The sequence below is a fragment of the Budorcas taxicolor genome, chromosome 25, assembly GCF_023091745.1.
Source record: "Budorcas taxicolor isolate Tak-1 chromosome 25, Takin1.1, whole genome shotgun sequence".
In the NCBI taxonomy this organism is placed as follows: Eukaryota; Metazoa; Chordata; class Mammalia; order Artiodactyla; family Bovidae; genus Budorcas; species Budorcas taxicolor.
In genome coordinates, this window is record NC_068934.1 from 10,374,237 (window position 1) to 10,395,209 (window position 20,973).

At 40.8% G+C, this 20,973-nt stretch overlaps 1 protein-coding gene across 1 annotated transcript in view; it reads left to right on the forward strand.

Annotated features, from left to right (window-relative positions):
- The window catches only part of SYTL2 (synaptotagmin like 2), a 65,014-nt gene that overhangs the window by 24,552 nt on the left and 19,489 nt on the right, over positions 1-20,973 (forward strand). The window contains 7 exon segments of the mRNA XM_052661721.1: positions 2,474-2,555; positions 3,761-3,875; positions 5,027-5,809; positions 9,327-13,229; positions 16,483-16,584; positions 18,597-18,650; positions 19,875-19,922. Of these exon segments, the coding sequence (XP_052517681.1) occupies positions 2,474-2,555; positions 3,761-3,875; positions 5,027-5,809; positions 9,327-13,229; positions 16,483-16,584; positions 18,597-18,650; positions 19,875-19,922 (5,087 nt within the window).

Consider the following 20,973-nt stretch of genomic DNA (forward strand, 5'->3'; position numbering starts at 1 on the left):
TGCGAGGAACAGAAAGATGGCCAAGATGCTCTGGAGGGGTCTCCCCACTTACTGTAAGAGAGAAGATACATATGCACGGGGTGAGGTTGCATCATGCCTATATGGTCGCATGAAATCCATAGCTGCGTAGGGTTTGGTAAGAGAGAGGTTGGTTTCGTCCCTGGGCAGGCAGGGACCACATGATGTACAGCATGGGCGGTTGGGGTGGTGGCTGGGGGTGCAGAAGTGGGGTTTCCAGGGAGCAGAGGGAGGAGGCTGTAGGGATGCTGCTTGTCCTTTGTTCTTGGGGAGAGGGAGAGGGAAGGGAGGAAGATAGTAGGAGAGGAGGGCGGCAGTTTGCTCAGGTCCTGCAGTTATGTGAATGATTTGTTTCTAGTTGAAAGTGTTCATTACTCAGTCATGTCTGACTCTCTGTGACCCCACGGACTGTAGCCCTCCAGGCTCCTCTGCCCATACGACTCTCCAGGCAAGAATACTGGAGTGGGTTGCCATTCCCTTTTCCAGAGGATGTTCCCGACCCAGGGATCAAAGCTGGGGTCTCCTGCTTTGCCGGCAGATTCTTTATTGTCTAAGCTAAGGGAGATGATACAAAGCACTCTGAGAAAATGAACATGACATCTGCTATAAGCTTCCTCATATTGCTCACTGGCTTCTTAAAGTGACACTCAAGAGACATGGCTTTCTAGTCCTGAGCTGTGGACTGCTTTTACTGTGAGTTCTGTCAGTGACCAGGGTCCTTTTTTCCTGTTGGCTGATAGACAGCTTGATTCATGTTTGTGCTCACCTCTTGCAAGAACAGAGGCCACCTGCCATGTGTTTTGATATTAGCCTGAATTCTGGCTCCATTGTACGTTCCCACCCTTGTTCCCTGCTCTTTCCCTCCCCATCCTGCCCCCGCCTCAGGTTCTCACAGCCCTGTGTTCAGGCTGTGTTCCACATACGTCTGCCTCATCGGCTGTAATTCTGTCCGCAGCAGTGAGGAAGGTAACAAAAGGAAGCATGCTTCCTCAGTGTTCAGCCTGTTCCTGGGACTACCTCTCCATAGAAGCATCAGTCCAAGTGCAGAGGGAAGGAAAGGAAATCAAGCAGCAAGAACATCTGGCCCACGAGTTTAGAGACAGCAATCTTGGGCAAGGCTCTCTGGCTGTGGGGCAAAGTGCTCCCCTTCCCTCCCTCCAGTTCCTTAGCTTTCTGGTGAAAAACCAGCACCTTCTGAGGTATTTTTCCAAGTCCTTGACTCTGTGATGCCACTAGGAGTTTAACCAGGGTGGAGTTTAACAAGGCACGGTGCTTTCAAGCAATAGTGACCTCCCCTCTTATGCCTTGAGCCGGGGCGCCTAGAGCAGGAAGTCTGAGCAGGTGGTTTTCCTCTCTTTCCAATGCCACTGTGACCTTCTTTGTCCTTCTTACTCAGTCACCAAGGGAGTGGTGGTTCACGAGGGAGCCAGCTCAGCTCAACTTTTCTCCATTCACACTTCTGGTAGTACTCTCACCCGAAGGCTGCCCACTCCCCGGGGTAGAGAGCCAGGGTCTGGAGAGTTCTCCTCTCCTCTCTGGGCCAGCTGCAGGCTTCTAACCTCCCACCATCCTCTGACTGTGCTCCATCCTCACTCCTCTTGTATTTGAACAAGAACTCACCTGGCCAGCCTGGAGAGTCAGGGAAGGTTCCCCGTAAGTTGCCCCCATCCCCCATCCTCCCAGCACAGCATTTCTGTCTGCTGTTTCTTTCTGTCTTCTTCTTCTTCTGTGTCATTGCCCAACCACTTGTCTCACCTGAGTGTTTTCTTCAGTTATTTTCTTTTTTTAAAACACTGATTTGTTTGGCTGCCCAGGATCTTCGTTGCATTGGGGGGGATCTTTCGTGACGGTGCACGGACTCTCTAGTTGTGGTCTCTGGGCTCAGTAGCTCCGTGGCATCCAGGATCTTAGTTCCTTCACCAGGGGTCAAACCTATTTCTCCTGCATTGCAAGGCTGATTCTTAGCCACTGGACTACCAGAAATGTCCCGCTTTGGCTATTTTCTACCTGAGTTATAGTAAGCAGTGCCATTCCAGCCTTGGACCAGAGAATCTCTAGAAGACTTTGGGGCCTTATTTCAGCAAGAGTGTTCCCTTCTTGAGAACAATTTGCTCACTTTCTAGTCTGCATCTGATGTGAGGTCCCAACTTTGAGATAAGTTTATTTGTACAAATTTCAACCATGAACCTCCTGTGTGCCTGGCACGGTGATGAAATTTTCAAGGCTTCTGATGGATAGCTTTGCCTTGTCTCAGGCCTGTCTTTCATTCCTGTTTTCCCATTGCTTTTGCTTCGCTGCTTAATCATCTCGGCTCCAACTCCCTTTTCCTTCCTGGCAGTTTGATTTGACAAACTTCCTCTCCTATCCTGCCTTAATAGCTTCTGGCTTCAGAGGCATGATTTACGCTTCCTCAAAGGGTAAGGTTTTATTCTCTGAATTATTGTTTCTTTTGCAGTTCCAGCATGGTAAATCCAGCGTCCACCATGATTGATCCATCCCAGGAAAACACAAGGAAGTCAGGTGTATCTACAGCCAAGGTAGATTGAATTTGGGCTTTGAAAAGCTCATCTGGGGCCAGAATGCCATTCTCTCACTTTATCAAAGTACCATAAAAAAGAGGAATTTTGTAGTACTTTTTTTCCCATCAAATATAGATAAGTTTTACTATTTAATATAGGAAATCACTCTTTTGGTGGACCTAGGTTTTTTACCCTAAAGAATAAAAGGTCTGACACTATTGGGGGCTGCTGCTTTTAAGCATATGGCATGTGGCTTGTTAGTTCCATGACCGTTCTTACTCCTATTCATGGCTTCCTGAATCCCTGTTAGAAGTCTACCTGTGGGAGAAGATTTTCAATTTATGGAACTACAGATAGCAAACACTGATTTTCAGTCTTATATTAATAAAGAAAAATACTAGGAGTGGGGATAACTTAGGAGTTCAGGATTAACATATACACACTACTATATACAAAATAGATAACCAACAAGGACCTACTGTATAGCACAAGGAACTATATGCAAGATTTTATGATAACCTATAAGAGAAAAGAATCTGAAAAATATGTATATAACTGAATCACTTTGCTGTACACCTGAAACTAACACAACATTGTAAATAAAGTATACTTCAGTTGAAAAACAGAACTCTATTTATTGATACGGGCTTCCCTGGTGGCTCAGACGGTAAAGCGTCTGGGTTATGTTCTCTGACATTAGAATCAATGATCATATTAGTGACTATGAAGCACTTCAAGATACCTTGACTCTTAAATCCTTATAGAAAAGGTCAGTTACAATCATATTTCATATGACTTTAACCTATCACAGAGTCCCGTATGGTAGAAAGAGTGCTGGTGTGAATCTGCCCTAATTAGAGCCTCAGGTTTACCCTGACCTGTGACTACCTCTTTGATGTGTTCAGGCCCAAGTTTTTTGCTTCTGTAAAAATCTTACCTCTGTGAGATTAGATTCGAATGGCTGGTTCTAGTTTAAATTTGTAAGACTCTGGAATAGAGTACATTTTACACAGTTTTGGTCTGATTTTTTTTTTTTTTTTTTGGCATGGCATATATATAGTGATTCTTTGCTGACCAGATTAACTAGGACCATCATTTTTCAAACATGCCAGATAGAGTTTACTGGACAAAACTATTAACTATTGCATATAATAAGCATTTGCTGACACTGAGTTGCTGGTATGACATATAAAATGAATTTAATAAACAATATTTTTCCCCAGCAAAGGAAGAATCCATTTGATAGCTCCATGTTGCCAGAAGATCACTTATCTCAACAAACCGAAAATGAGCAGTCAAAAAATGGAAAGACTGGTTTCTTTCAGACTTCAAAAGAGGGTAAATATTATTTTTATTGAGCTAGATATTTTTATCTTTGTTATCTGTGGACTAAGGGAAATTCTCAGAGTTCCTTTAACTAAAATAGCTTTCAAGAGAAAGTAAAAATGTGATGGTTTTCTTATTCTTCTACTATACCCATCATTTTCCCGCCCAAGGAAAGGAAGCAGAAATTTTAGAAACCAGAAGTTCATACATTCCAGGCTCAGAGGTGACCTCCATGCCTTGGGTTCCCCCTCAGTGACCTGGGAAATTTTTTGACCAGAGGCATTCAGTTACTCACTGAACACTATTTATTGGATGTCTACTGCGCAGACACAGTTCTCTGTTTAAAATTAAAAGAGTTTGCCTCAAGACCACTTGATAACATTACCATCCTCTAATCTGTAATTATCAGCTCAGTCTCCCAGGAGCTTTTGATTAGATTTGTTGCTGAACTGATTGGAGTCTGCCTCTTACAGAATTTTACCATTCTTACATTCTATTAAGAAGAAACATTAGACAATTTAATCTCTTCAAAATCAACTGTAAGAAGATTCTATAGGCATTAAAGACTGGACAAGGAGTAGAAAATTAATTTGTTTATTGTTCAGTTGCTAAACTGTGTCCAACTCTGTGACCCCCATAGACTGGAGTTTCAATTACACTGTTTTAATATTAGTGTATTTTATCCTCTCCATTGGATACACTTTATATAGCATAAAATATTTCATAGAAAAGAAGTCACTGAAACATGTTATTATTTTTTTTTACCTTTTTGTCAAAATTAATTTTTATTTTAGGTGTTGAAATTTTCTTTTTAGAAAGCTGAGCTCATTTTTCTGGTTTCGATATATGAATTTTTTCAAGTAACTTTTGTATTTTTTCTTTACTCTCCTCAAGGAGTTTTTGAAATTTCTTAAAATTTTTTTTTCTATTGAGTATAAAATACCACAAAGTGTGAATATAAAGCATAGGCATCTTAAATTCAGTGAAGTTCATGTATGAGTTTTTTTAGAGTTTTTAATTAGGTCTGTAGTTAACCTTCATGCTTTATTGTCTTTTAATATTTTAGCATTTTTTGCTAAATGTAGATTAAGTTTAAGATAGGTGTTTTAAATTAATGCATTACTCTCCATTTGGTATATCATCTGATATGTTTTCCTTTTCAGGGGAGTTGTCAGAGTCCAAAGAAGAGTCATCTATCCTGGATAATTCAAGCCAAAAGTTAGAAAAACCAAAGCAGACGGTTCCAGGTCCTGAGAATGGGTCCCCAGTCAAGGCTCCAGTCCCCAAAGCCAGGAAAATGATCTACAAGTCCCAGAACTTAATGCAAGATGATAACCAGCCTTTTCCTAGACGAAGGACAGACTCCCTGAACACAAGAGGGGCCCCCAGAGGGATCCTGAAACGCAATTCCAGTTCCAGTAGCACAGACTCAGAAACTGTGCGTTTTCATCACAACTTTGAACCCAAAAGCAAAATTGTATCCCCGGGCCTAACCATCCATGAGAGAATTTCTGAGAAGGAACATTCTTTAGAAGATGACTCCCGCTCAGACTCGCTGGAGCCATTAAAGCATGTGAGATTCTCTGCCGTGAAGGATGAACTGCCACAGAGTCCAGGGCTGGTCCACGGCCGAGAAGTGGGAGAATTTAGCGTTTTAGAGTCCGATAGGTTGAAGAATGGAACAGAAGATGCAGGGCTCCCAGATGAGGTTTGGAATGACCCTCAGCCTTCCCAGTACACAAACGGTTTGCCTTTTCAGTCATCAGCCTCAAGCCCAAGTCCATCAAAAAATGAAACAAGTCAGCCAACGACTTCTGGTTCCTTTCCAATTAATGAGCACCGTTCTTCCAAAGAAGTTTTAACTACAAGAGCACAGTCCACTGAGAATTCACATACCATCAATGAACACAAAACTAGCTCATCAGAATTATCCAAAAACCCTGCTGGTAAGAGATTCATCACTAACAGGCTCTGAAAACTGACCCAGTGGGCTTGGGATGGCCAGGACAGCCAGGCCTCCTGGTAGAAGCCCATTTTGCCTTCTGGGTATTCCAGCTAAAATTCAGGCAGAAGCCACTAGGGAATGTTTATGCCTCTTAAAAGGTTTGCAGGTGGTCCTCAATCGCCAATAACTAAAAGATCCAGAATAGCACACTATCTGGCACGTATTTACACTTCACCCTAAACAATTGTAAGTGTGTCAGTTATTTAGTCAAATTATAGTATTTTTTTAGTTAAATCAAGGTTTGTATACAGAGTGAAAATTAAACATATGCTAATACCTTTACATAGAGTAAATATATTCTTCTTCACCTAATGCAAATTGATTGATTCCCATTTAACAAAACTTTGGTTTCTCTTTAATTTCAGGAGAACCTTCACTTTCTTAGCCTCAAAGGATGGGAAACTAGACTTTAAATTCTTACTAGGAAAAAGCTTCGTATTGACACCATGTCTTGCCCAGGGCCTTCATCCATTTGTTCCTAGACTTTAAGTATTCTGAAGGAAACTTTCTCCTTCAGTTGCTGTGAGTTGAGAGGCAGTGAGAATACTGATTTTTCTTGCTAGCTCATTGATTTAGCCCTCTCTTGAAGATCTTAGAGCTCTCAAAGGATGCCTCAAACTGCTTTCTGATACCCATATGATTACTTCACAGTTCTTGTGTTTTAAAACAGAAGCAGTGGGGAAAACAATTTTATGTACTCTCTCTCATCTTCATTAAGTCTTCCTCCAACCCTATGATAATTTCTGTAGTCAGAAAAATATATAGTAGCAGCAGACAAGTTTCTAAATCATTTTTCTTCTCATCCCCTATTAGTCATTGTTGCATTGACCCTGAGTCACTTTTGCTCAGTCCTACTCTTTCACACTTATTCAGATCAATCCGGCTTCTTAAAGACAAGGTGTCTCTATTACCCCTCTCCTTGGATATTCTAAATAATTTGCAAAAGGCAGAATACTTTTTTTTAGTTTTAAAATTAGCAGGTACTTCTTCGAAGATATAAAGGAACTCATTTTAAGGAAACTTCTAAATTTTGAGTAAACACTAACAAATAATTAGATGATACATACTTAAATGTTTATCTAAAAGATGAAAAACTTCTTTGGTAATATTTTCTTTTGGTATAATCCATAGGAAAAAAATGGTAAGCCATTCCTGTTTTTCAAAGTGTGCCTGCTTTCTAATAGACTACCTTTACGATTTTCTGTTAGCTATTTATTTATGCTTTCTGATTTTTAAATCTAACTCTCCATGAAATCTGGGAAGAAGGCATCATCAGTAAACCCATTTTGATTGACAGACAGCCCTTCTGGTCTTGAAGCTTATAAACAAAGTTCTGCTTATTCACTAATGTTTTCTCCCTGCTTACCACAAAAATATATACAAGTAAATAATGGAGCACAGAAAGAAAATCAGAACCGAAAAATGGTAAACTCTTAAAATGTGCGAATTATGAGAGTTTAACTTTAGCTCTGAGCTTTAGGACAGTCACTATCACACTCATTAAAAAATTTTTTTTATCGGAGTATAGTTACTACAACGTTGTTTTAGTTTCTACTGTACAGCGTAGCGAATCAGCTATATGTAAACATATATCCCCTCCTTCCTATTTAGGTCACCACAGGGCATTGAGTAGAGTTCCCTATGCTGTGCAGTCTGTTCTCATTAGTTACCTGCTTTACACGTAGTAGTGCGTATACATCAGTCCCAAGCTCCCACTTCATCCCACCCCTCCTTTCCCATTGGTGACCATGCATTTGGTCTGTACGTCTGTGTCTCTATTTCTGCTTTTCAAATACACACTCATTATTATACCGGGAGAAAACAAAAGAATTCCTCAAAGGAAACAAAAACATTACCTGGCATCAAGTTTTTTAAATAACTGTTCTTGTTTTAAAATAATACACTTTTATTGAAAAGTGTGTAAAAACATTTGAAAAGAAATATGCACAAAGTAAAACACTGATCACCTGTGATATCAACTATTGCTAATGTTTCATTGTAGGGCCTTTCAATAATTTTCAGGCATGGATATCATTTGAATTATGTTTACACTGTCCAGACTTCTTTTTTCACTAACAGTGTATTACAAGAATTTTTTTCCTCATTAGTCTTCCATTAAACAGCCTAACAGGGAACTGTTAAAGATCTCTCAAAGGAACTTCACCATCACTGACATATTTTTAATAGTGTCATGTGTAGTTATGAAAGGAAGCTGTATCCACTGTGTGCCAGTTATTGTATAAGCCTTTGTTGTTTTATATTTAGCCAGAGTTGATTATTAAAATTAAAGAGAAAATTTTATTAATTGACATCTCCTCTGGTGCACTTGAAATGTAGCCAACTTCATAAAAATTCAGCTCACATAATTTTCAAGAACATATATGTAGCATTTATAAGGAAGGGCGAGAAATGCTGAAACACCCACCTGTTAACTAAAGGGAAAGAATGCCTGAGTTCCCTCACATGGCTGTGCCTAAGGCTCAGAAAGGTCTTGGCCTGCTTTCTCGATAGCTTAAAAAGAACTTCAACACCCTTCTGTAGCCTCCTAGCCACTGGCTAGCAAACATCAGGCAGCAGGTAGAATTCACATTCTCTGTCAGTCCTCACTTTACTTTGTCTCACAGAAACTTCCTCCAAAGTTGCAAATTATAGAAGGGAAGTAGGGGACCGCGGAAGAGCCCTTGAGACCATGGTCTGAAACTGCAGTGTACAAAACGACCACTGAGATAGCCAGTAGGAAGGATTCCTGGGCCCCATCTTCAGAGATTCTAGCTCAGTGTATCAGAATTAAGGCCCCAGGATGCAAATATCTTCACTGTGCCCTTCTGATGGTTTGGAAGGAACTCCTTGTTTAATCTTCCTTGAACGTTGCTTTCCTAACTCCTGAAATCGCGTAAGTCTTTGTTACTCAAAATTATTTTTGTTCTATTCGGTTTTGGTTTTGGCCACATTGCATAGCATGTGGGGTCTTAGTTCTCTGACCAAGGATCAAACCCATATACTTTGCATTAGAAACTTGGAGTCTTAACCGCTGGAATGCCAGGGAAGTCCTGTGTTTCTCAAACTTGAGTATAAGCCCTCTCTAGGGTTTATGAGTGGGCCAGTAGATAATCAACAGAGGTATCTTCCTGGAGTGTCTGTTTTATGCAAAGCTTTGAGAAAAACTTGTATGTACAATGTAGCATGGATCAGAATATAAAATCTACTGGAATTTTTAGAATAAAACAGACACTTGTAAGAAATTCCCCTCATAATTTCAGGGGTCTGTATTTACCTTCCTTTACTATTATAGCGCATCTTTGGTGGAATATCCTAATTAGGATGGTTTATATTATAACTGTAAACAACTAATGGTGGAGCAAATGTAAATTCAAAATCTTTTTAGAAGATAATGTGATTGAATAACAATTCTTTAAGTGTTCTCTTTTCTTATTTAGAAGAGCATTTCTGTGTTGCAGATGAACTGTCTTGCACTGAGCCCGAGTCATCTCAGGTGCCAGACTGCAGTTCTAGAGACCATCAGCAAGGTAAGCCCCCTCTACTCCAGGCCCTAAGAGCTAAGACATCCTCACATTCTGGTCCATATGCCACTGAGATAAGGAAGACAACTGATGATTCCATATCTAAAGTCCTAGACTGGTTTAACCGAAGCTCTCATTCAGATGACAGTGTGGCATCTCTGCAATATCCCCAAGAAATACAGCCCAAAGAAAAACCAGACTCCAAGCCACAGATTGCTGTTGCCTTGGTGACAGATGACATCAGTCAAGAAGGAAATGGTTTGATTGCTCTACTACCCACCAAAGTTGAATTGACCCCTGTGGGACCTGATTCAGCATTCCAGGTAGAGGAACATATGCTGCCTTCTGGAAACTGCCAAGATAACAATGTGCACATCAAATCCAGATCTATTAATTTGTCCCCACAAGGCAAGGAAAGTCCGGGCATGTTGCAACCATTTGAAATCTACAGTCCAAATCAAGAAAGGAAAACAAAAGACTATAGCCAAAGTTCAAAAAACACAGGGAAAGCAGTTGGGGTACTTCTTCCAGCCAATAACTGTTCCTGTAGTATTCACAAAGGATCTCATGCAGAAGACCAAGTTCCATGCAATATTAAGGATGCTGGCAGCTTAGGTGAAGAAGAACCCAAGCTTCGTGTTTATGAAAAAAATACAAGAAAGTCAGAAGTAAATTTTGACTCTTCCACAATTATCCAAGAGCCGAGTTTGAAAGCCCACGTAAAGGCAGAGAGCGAGAGCAAAGGAAGAGATACTTCCATCCTAAAATCTTCTTTAGAACCAGAGAATATTGAGTCACCACTTGGGGCTGCCAACAGCGTATCTCCTTGGAAGAAGGTTGAGGTCCAGTTACCAGAAGCTGGTGAGGTTCCCCAGAACCGAGTACAAAGAGAGAAGTACAAGAGAGTGAGTGACAGAATATCCTTTTGGGAAAGTACAAAAGCTGCCGTTCATAAAGAACCCCCATCTCCATTCAGTCAGGAACGACCTTCTGCTAAAGCATGTCAGCCTGTGACGTCCGTGGACAGTTTACCTATGGGCCGTGGTAAATGTAATACTCAAGTCACTGCCAAACAAGTAATCCTAGATAACGATGGCCAAGCAGCCCACGTCTCCAGTTTTTATTCCTCAAAGAAACCTAAAGAGACTAGGCCCCAAATATCAGGTCCATCCAAAAAGGATCCTTCAGCTGACCAGTCAGGCACAGTGTCTCTCTTTCAGAATAAGACAACTGAGCCTGTAAAAAGATTACCAGTGACAGACAGTTTGCATTCTGAAAAGGACATTACTTTCCCACCATTGCATCATCCTTCAAATGTTGGGATTGAAATGCATACCTCTTTGGAGAAAGACAGATCTCTAATTGGTGAATGGAATCCCAACTTTAAAGTTAGGTCCTTACAAGAAAGAATGAATGAACCCAATACAGAACAAGTCTATAATCACTCTCAATTTGAGAATTTGAGAAGGTTTTGGGACTTAGGCGCCAATCCCGACCATCAAGATAATATCGAGAAGAATACTACCACAACAAGCCAAAAAAATTCTGTGCTTTTTAATAGCCAGAAACACAAAGGATTCAGTGACGTGACATCGTCAGGAAACTGTACCCATGAGAGAGAGATGCTTCTAAGCCAGAAAGAAATCCCTGCAAGAGAGGAAACGGAGGAATTAAATTCAAAGGGCACACTCCAGGTGTTGCCAGATGACACCACATTTCCATGGAGACCACCCAGAAAGTCCACTCATCAGCTGCCAAGATATGAGTCATCAAAGGAAAACATGGGGAAAAATACTGAATGCTTCGTTACCCCGGTGTTCAAGGAAGAAAACGATGACTCTGACCAAGAGCTCAAAGAGATTCAAGAATCCACAGTGAAAACAAGTGTTTCATCTAAAGACTACAAAGACACACTTAATGACAGCTTACAGAAGCTGCTTTCCGAAGCCTCATCGCCAGTCCTCCCGCCTTCTGGTGGAAAAGTTCATGCGAAACAAGTGTTTGAACCAGATGTTTCTGAAAATAGGACATGGCCTCAGGAGAGAGATTTTGTTGATCCTGAGGAAGAAGCCAAAAGGCCTAAAGAGATCAGTAATGAGCATATAGACAAAACAGTAGCTCCTCCAAAGGCCTATTTGAACACTTTGACTGCTAGTCTGGACAAACTCCTGAAGGAAGCAACCGGAAGCCCACCCTCTCCCTTGCAAACCAACTGTGAACCCACCACCACTGGGGTCAGCTCAGAGTCTGAAGAGAGTAGCGGTGATGAAAACAGGATAGAGCCGAGTCAGAACACATCAGCTGATGAGAGAGAGAAAATGGCTTCTTCTCCAGAGGGGACAGAAACTTGGGGGAATAGTGCTCTCTCTCAGGAAGCTCAAAGTGGTGAGTGCCAGCTGAACCCAGAGAACTTGTTGCAGGCAGCTGCAGAAGGCTCTCATCCCCTGGATCCACCTTCCTGTTGCCACAGAAAGGGTTCTTCCGGGGATGTGGTCCACTCTCCCCAAGATATGCCTTCTCCCAGGGATGCCCATTCTTCTCCTCAGGATAAGACACTGCTTTCTCAAAGGGAAGTTTCAGAGACTATAGGAAAAGTTATTCTTCCACCCAGACCTGCACTGAATGATGTAAAAGCTATATTACAAAAGCCACTTAGAAAAGCTTGGTTGAGTGATCCAGCAGGGCTGGAAGTAGTTTCTGGAGAAGTAAAAATAGAATTTCCTAAAGGTGTACAGGTAGAAAGTAGTGCCTCCAATTCTCTGGGAGTTATCCCACAGACAACGGTGGACAGCACAGCTTCAGACAGAAAGGATTTTTATTCCTCCACTGTAGTTTCTGATGAAACTCATAAAATGGGATCTTATTTAGCTGCCCAGATGTCTCCATCAGACCAAACCCTTAGCTCATTTGCTTCTACTCTTGCTCAGTATGGCAAAGAGTTACCTGAGGAAGTGACAGAAATTGTGAGGGAAATGACTATTCAGCCTAAATCAGAGCCCCTTGAATTCAGTGTTGCCTTAGAAAAACTACTAAAGGAAACAACTGAAACCCCTTGCACAAAATATGACAGTGATACAAGGGATCTTTAGTCGTCAGAGTTAGTAGGTATTACTGAGGTGCCCAGGCAAGCTGCTTCTGAATTCCATCCTAAGAAAATAAAAGAAACAGTAGAAAAGTCTGAGGCTCCATCAACTACTGAGAGTGCTTTTGATATTGGTTTGGAGAGACTCCTTAAAGAAATATCTAACAGTCCTTCTTATCAGCCCCAAGTGTCAGTGAAGGAAGAATATCCTGAGGAGGAGCCATTAGAGGCAAAGCAGGCCAGGTGTTGGGGGAGAGTGCCCCCTTTTCACTGGTCAGTCTCAGGGGCCTTGTAAATCAAACATAAGAGTAATGTATTCAAATCTCAAGTCAACCAACGTGATAGAGTGTTGGGAAGACACAAAACTATGACTGGCTTTTCATATCTCTGTGGTTCTGAAAGTGGGATTGAGATCCCTGGAGGCTCACAACTTTCCGTGGACCATGAAGTAGGGACCACAGACACTATAAACCTCCCAGAGGAGAGGGATAGTGAAAGTGAGGTTGCAGTGGTTCGAGAAAGAGCTTTTCAGGAGCCTGGTTTCAAAGAGGCTCCTGAAGCAATTAATGTGCCCAGAAATAGGCAACCCGTTCCTCTCCTGACAAACAAAGAAAACTCTGCAAAAACAAGTCGAGTTGAGTTGATTCTGGAATCACCGTTTAAGAGACTAGAGGAAAAGGAAGAAAAATGTTTCTCTGACTATGATTTTTCAGACGGAAACATTGGTTCTAATGCAAAAAGCTGGAGAAACAACTCCAGTGAGCGTTTTGAGGTTTTTCACTGATTGGTTAATGAGTTGATTTATGTAATGCTGACATAAAGAATGATATAGTTTTTAAAACTGGAATTAATTTGATAATCCCAAATGGTGCTAAATTCATCTTTGTACTTCAATTCTCCCTAGATTTTCTTAATAAAAAGCTACATTTCCTGTTATATTCTTTAATCAAATGAGTTACATAGAGATAGCGTTACCCAGCAGGCAGTGTTTCAGAATCTGATTTTATTCTCACTGATCAACGATAGAATTTTCAGATTCCAAAGATGTCTTTTAAAGAACTTTTGGGGTTTAGAGAGTACCTCTGAGACATCCAAGCGAGCTTTCCTCTTGGAAAGAATTAGAATTTCCTAATTGGCAGTCCACGCAGCAGGCTCCAGTAAGATTTGTGGCAAGAAAGTGCTGCAGGTGGGCATAGATTGCCCTCTTAGGAGCAACATGTTTCCACAGTGGTGGCTGAGTACCAGGAACGAGGTGCAGGACTGGAACTTGCCCTCAGATACTGTGAACTGTTGTGGGGTTTGTTTTTTTCGTTTTCTCTGTTTTTGCTGCTCTCTCCCTCCTGTTTCCAATTACCTGCAGAATCCTCCCTTCTAGGCCGTGACTCAGTGTGATGACTTCACCTGACCCCACCTAAGGGCCTGGCCTGGCCTGTGCATTTCTTTGGCTCAAGCTTTAGCTGAGTGGAGAAGATCTTCATCAATTACCATATTCCTCTAAGTGGACTTGGGATACTGGTTTCAGCCAGGCTCCCAAAGAAAGGGCTTGTCTCAGTTCCCTCTTTGGAGCAACGTGACTATTTTAGGAGAGAAAGCCAGGAACAAATAGGGATTAGAAGTCACCTGGTTAGAGTGATGAAATAATAAAGGATGCTCCCCGGCTGGAACATTTTAATCAAAGTTGCACAACAACTAGTGTTGATCACCTTCCTCAGTAGAAAATTAATAGAATGTGTCATTTCCTAGCTCCCTTCGGTCTCAGTAAGAACAAATGAGCTTCACTGAGTGGCTCATTTGTGAGGTTTGGGTTTCTTTGCAAATAGCCATAGGGCCTCTTATTGAAAACTGACCAGAGAATCCATCTATAATCCTAGTTAATGAAGCTGAAGCCTCTTTAATATTTGTAACTAGTGGGAAAAGGAAAGTGAAATACCAGTCTCTGCAAGAGTATATAAGTCAGTATCTTAAACTTATCGAAGTAGACTTAACCAAGCTACCCCATGAATTACTAGGGTAAATGGGCCTATATGAGGTGAAGGCTTATAAATTTACACTTAAGTTTGAAGACTGTTCCTGAATGTGTATAGCTGTGTTTAAGTATACCAGCATAACTGATTGAACAGCAACAAACCTATCTAAAAAATAAATAATCAATATAAATGATTACCCAGACAGAGCCCAGAGATTTTAAAGCCAAGTAGGAGGTATAAAATGGTGCACGGAGTGTGTGTGTGTTCAGTCATGTCTGACTCTTTTGCGACCCCATGGACTAGAGCCTACCAGGCTCCTCCGTCCGTGATATTTTCCAGGCAAGAATACTGGAGTGGGCTGCCATTTCCTCCTCCAGGGAATCTTTCCCAACCTAGGGATCGAACCCGTGTATCTTGCGTCTCTGGTATTGGCAGACAGATTCCTTACCACTGAGCCACCTGGAAGGCATAGGTTTCTAACTTCTAACCTAAATAATTATTTTTTAAGTGAATGAGTTGGGTGGAATGAGAGTATGGAAGAACCTGGCAACAAGGCCACCCCAATTTTGATGAGCAGCTGAGTATGTTTGACTTGTGGCCGAGCTCTTAGCCAGCCAGCACCTCATGATGTTCCTTTAATAAAGAGAGGAGGGACTGCTGAGAGACTATGCACATGATTCATGTTTTGTGAATTATATGATTCGTATGCACATGATTCTTTTTTTTTTTTAAGCATATTAAAATCACTGAGAAGGTCCGTAGTAAGAAAACTTAAAAATTTGAACACAGAGCATCCCAAATCTAATTCATCTTAGAATCCATTTACTGGAGAATGCTTATTAACATTGGGCAGAACTGGGGTGCACTTCAGGAAAGTGTTGTCTAGAGTTGTTCCCAAGTGGATTGACCCATTAATGGAATCATTCATGGATTTAGCAAACAATGTTGAAGTGCCTCTTGCCTGCTGCAGTTGTAGGCACCAAGAATATAACAGTGATGAGTGACAGTATTCAGACCAAGGCTTATCCATGTTGGAGTTTTCACTGTCAAAACGGTAAAATTAAAGACAGTCTAGAGAAAAATGTTATAGCATTAGATGCATTTAAAGAACAGTTCTTATTCTCCAGTTATGCCCTTTTTCTTTTTTCCTTGTGTTCCTAAAATACCGTTCATTTTTTATAAAATGAAGCCATTGGTAGTTAATAGAGACCAACCTCCCTCACTTTAAAATGCTTTTTATTTTAAAATAAAAAGTTGACCACCTCAGGTCATTACCCAACATTTTGATGGAAATCTTACTAGCTCATGAAACCCAAAGAGTCTATATTCGTTGATCTGGAGAATTCACCCATCTGTGTACCCAATTATATACAGATGTTAGAACATCTGAATCCTGCCTTCTATGGTTTTCAGCTAATTATTTTAATGCTCCTAAAACCATTTTGTGGCTGTCTTCAAAAGCTAGAAGTGAAGGGGAAAGATGCAAATTTTAGAACAGAGCAAATCATGTGCCTAAAATAGGGGTGTAGAAGACTTAGAGAGCACATTGCTGTTACCGTGGTCATTATGTTAATCCTGTCTCTATATTATTTGTGCTTACAAATATTTCTTATGCTTACAAGTCATTTCTTTAAATGACTTTCCTAGTGGCTCAGTGGTAAAGAATCCGCCTGCCAATCCAGGAGACACAGGAGATGAGGGTTTGATCCTTGGGTGCGGAAAATCTCTGAAGGAGGAAATGGCAACCCACTCCAGTATTCTTGCCTGGAAAATCCTATGGACAGAGGAGCCTGATGGACTACAGTCCGTGGGGCAGCAAAGAGTTGGATACAACTGAGCATGCATGCATGCACTAATATTCTTTAGTGAAGAAATTTTATTTTCTTCTGTGGACTGCCTCATAGAATGGATAAAAGTATGGAGGCTTATGGCATAATACCTCCTTTCAACCTACCATTTCAGTGTCCGTTGATCTATTAAGAGTTTGATTATTTTCTTTTTTTGTTTGTATTGTGCAGTATTCATCGGTTTTGTCTTGTAACAGGTTCAGAAGAAGAACCCAGTCCTGTTTTGAAAATTTTGGAAAGGAGTGCTGCTAGGAAAATGCCTTCCAAAAGTCTGGAAGATATTTCATCAGATTCATCAAGTGAGAATAAAGTGTGCCCCACTGTCCATGCCCCGATCTAAGCTTAAAAACGCTTATGTGCTCTTCTGTGGCCTCGCTGCATGCTGTTGTACCCTGAACCCCTAAAGGAGGGGTTAACAGATGAGAACAGCTTTTCCCAACCGAGCTAAACAGGCTCAGCCAAAAGTGGTTGGAACTTTGCTTTTAAAATAACACATGAGGTTTGGTTACAAGTATACTAGGTTTTCTTGAAGAACCCCAGTTTGAATATTTATTCAAACACTTTTCAAACACTGAGTTTTAAAAGACTGGTACCTTGTGGCTCTAGTGGTAATAGCTGACACTGATTTAGGACTGTGTGCCAAGATGTGGCTAAGCGTTTTATGTGCATGATCTCATGTAACTGGCATAGGCAACCACATGTGGGGGGGGGGGGCACAAATTGTTATCCCCATTTTACAGATGAGGTAAGTAGAGTTCAGAGAGGTGAAGTAATTTGGTTCATACCATGCAGCAGAGCTAGGACTCAAAATCAATAGGCTGTTATCAAGAGCATTTATGAGGTGATTGTATTACATATAACTGCTTCTTGTCTGATAAATTTTTGCATGATATGGAGATGAATTCATCCCTGGCTTCAGGGACTTTGCTTTCTCTTTTATCCCTTATTTCCACCCATTTCTTTTGGATAGTGGAACTATAAGCTCAAAGACTGACTGACATACAGCACTCCAGGCACACTCTTCCCCACTGCTTTAATTGGTGAAGGATTTCTAGAGTAATAACATAAAGCCTAACATATATAGGGACTTGTGAGCCAGACAAACAGATTTAGAGACTGTGACTTCTAGGGGTTTTGTTCTTATTCTTCCTAAGCTAAGATGTACCCCTGGGATTACAGATGGTCATGAGGAAATTTATCAAGTGCAAGTTAACCACTGCCAAACTCATATAATTAAAATTTGATCACTTTCATGTTTGAAATATTTCTATGCATCTGCAGTTGACACTGAAAAGTTTCCGATTTTAAAAAGGAAAAGAAAAAAGAACAAGCTATGCCACTAAACATAGTGGCATAAAATTCAGAGATTTTCAGGGCTGTGAAGGCAGTATTCCCAATTTGGAATGCAGCCCTCACCCCACCAAAGATCTTGGAATCTCAGGGTTAGAAGGGACCTTGAAGGTCACCCATTCCAAACTCCCCCTCCAGTGCAGGAATTCCCTCTAAAGCCTCAACAGGTGGCCAACCCCCCACATCCGCCTGAATGCTCCCAGAGAAGGCTAGTCCAGTCCTTTGTTGCTCAGCCCTAATTGTCCCTTCTGATGTTAGTGATGGACCCGAAGGGGGAAAAAAAACTTCAGCAACAATTGTCCAATTTGGCAAAACTCGAGCCTGAGAAACGTGGGGCTATTGCCATGGTGCAGCTTTAAAGTACTCAGGAATGTGTAGGGTTAAAAAAAAAAAAAAAAACCACCATCAGCTGACGGGTCTTCCTGCACGCTCCGTTCCAAATACCGATACCCACTCTCACACTAGCCTGCCAAGATTCCACTTAGCAGCTGGTCCCCACTTACGTCTCTTCAGTTGACTTCCCAAGCAAGTCTCCCAGAGGCATGCACAAATGATGATGCACGCCCAGAAATATTTGTTAATGACCGTGGGTTTGGGAAGGTGTTAGTCATGGCTAGCATCTTACCCTTTCCGGAAGAATAAAGAGCCTGTTGCAGCCCCGTGCTTTCTCCTGCTGCTGGCCGATTGCTTGCTCTGAGCTAACCCTCTAACCCTTGGGAGTCCGTGTGCAGCAGTGTGCTGATGTAAGCTGCATCGGGGCTGAAATGGGAGCTCCCGCTATGGCACTGGCTCGAGTAGCTAATCTAAAGAGAAAGTATTTTGGGGAAGACATCTTGGTTGCACCCCTCACACGGCATCTTGACTAATTGCTTCCAACTCCAGGGGCTTCCAGGGACAATCTCATTGTTCTTGCTCGCCAAGGGTCAGTCGTGTTAACCATTTGTTAATTTCTCCTGCACAGATCAAGCCAAAGTAGATACTCTGCCAGAAGAATTAGTACGTAGTGCTGAAGATGGTAAATATCTTTATGTGTTTGCATGTCTGTCTGTGTGTTAGGTTCTGGGGTGGTTTGGGCGGTCACCGGGACACAGCTATTAGGATAAATAGAAGAACGTCACTTGTCACTATGTGATGAATGGTGCCTAAGTTGTTATAAAATGGTTCTGACTTGGTGCATTTAATACTGTTCGTATTCTTAAGGTTTCTGCTGGTGATACTGGTGTGAAGATCTCATCAGAGACCCTTGGGAAGCAAGGGTTTCTAAAAATAGGAAATCGTATTTCTATGAGCATGAGCAGATTTTTGCTACTCTGACTTGCAGAACTCCTTGTGAAGGCAGGGAGAGTGGCATGGGTTCCTGGGTTAAGTTATTCCTGTATTTGATTTTCAAGTCAGCATATAGATCTCTCTAGATTTAACTGGTAAAGATTTAAGATCAAAGGAAAGGGTCCCAGAACAAGACTGGGTATCTTGCCTCTGCTTACGTCAATAACCAAATAGACCAAGGGTGAAATTGACTGATTCTGAATATTAAGGAGCCAGAAGGTCTTGCAGCTTGTCTATGGATCAGGCATTATACTTGGTTCAGTTATAAACTGAATAGGGTAATCGTGGGGGCAAGGATGGAAATGAGTCTGATTTTTTATGGTTCAGCATTTATACAAATATGTAATTTATACTTGTGTGCTAGAATTTTGTTTTCTGAGTTGCTTTCACTATAATAATAAAAATGTATGTCAGCTGAGCTTTCTCATATAAAATGAAGCAGCAGAGATCCTCAAAGGTCATTCCTTACTTTTGTGTAATGGTTTTGTCTTTTACGTTGATAACAATTTCATTGAAGTAGGTGGGGCAGCGATTTTTATCTTCATTTTACAGATAAAAAAAGCTCAGAGAAAGGAGGTGATCTGTCTGAGCTTTCGTAGCTAGTCAGTCAGTGAGAGGGTAAGGATGGGAACCTCAGCTTCACTCCTAGCCCAGTGTTCCTTTTGTTTTCCATGCCATGGCTTAATGAGTAAGAGGAAAGACACTGAACGTCTATGCTGGATGTTGGATTTTTAGTTGAACAGGAGACCTCAAAGAGGCTAAGGAAGAATTGCATTGGGGAATGGATGGAAGCAGGCTGAAAACCTGTCAGATGTATTCTGCAGTCTTGGTTGTGAAACTGACATTTGAGCTTTACTTTCATGTCTCTTTCTGTTAAAATGGTATTTATTCTCAATGTTGCTCTTCTGAGTAGATCAAAAAGCAGATCAGGAACCAGACACAAATGAATGCATTCCAGGAAGTGAGTAGCAGAATCTTTCTCAGAAATGACTAAATGTTGCCACTTTACATGGTGTTAAATGTACTGAAATAACTAACCCCATTAATAATGCAGCATTTATTATTGTACTAAATTCTTACAGCTTACAAAACTATTTCATTCTGACAAGGGTTTTATTTATTAAAAGTATTTTACTACTCTGTGTTAATTCATGATTCTACTGAGAGATAGTTATATATTTTTAAAATTATATATATATATGTATGTGTTATATATACACATTATTGCTGAATACTATTATGCTTTTGCCAGTCTCCCTGCTCTTTGAGTCTTTACTTAAAATAATATCACTTGGTAGTATGGTCTGGAGTATTGGATCTCTTATGGCCTCTACAAAACATTATAGACATTAAACAATTTATAATGTATTTGGACCTAGGAAAGGACTGTACTTTGACCATTAGTATGTAGTACGGCTGTGTATGCCTCTCTACATTATCTATAGAAGCAATTTTTTTAATGCCCAGGGTTTAAGCTCTGAGGTTCAAAACTAAAATAGTATAGTTCATTATATAAGGCAAGTGAACTTCTGAATCTTAAGTACTGAATGCACATGGCAACATGGATGGATCTAGAGGGCTTTATGCTAAGTCAGAGAAAGACATAAATGTGATCTCACGTATATGTGGAATCCTAAAAAACGAAAAACAACATGCAGACTCAAAGATGTAGAGAACAAATGGGTGTTTGTTGGGGGTCATGATGGGGTGAAAATGTGCAGGGGATTAAGATAAAAAATAAATCATGGGAACGTAATATACAGTGTAAGGAATATGGTCAATAATATTGTAATAACATTGGGGACAAATAGTTACTAGCGTTATGGTAATCATTTCATAATGTATGCAAATGTCCAATTACTAGGCAGTACACCTAAAACTAATATAATACTGTATATCAACTATGTTTCACTTTTAAAAAAAGAAAAATGTATGTACAGTTGTGGTAGCTCATATGCATCAACTAGTATCCACCACCAGGAAAAGATAATGGTTATTCAGTGTTTTCTGTT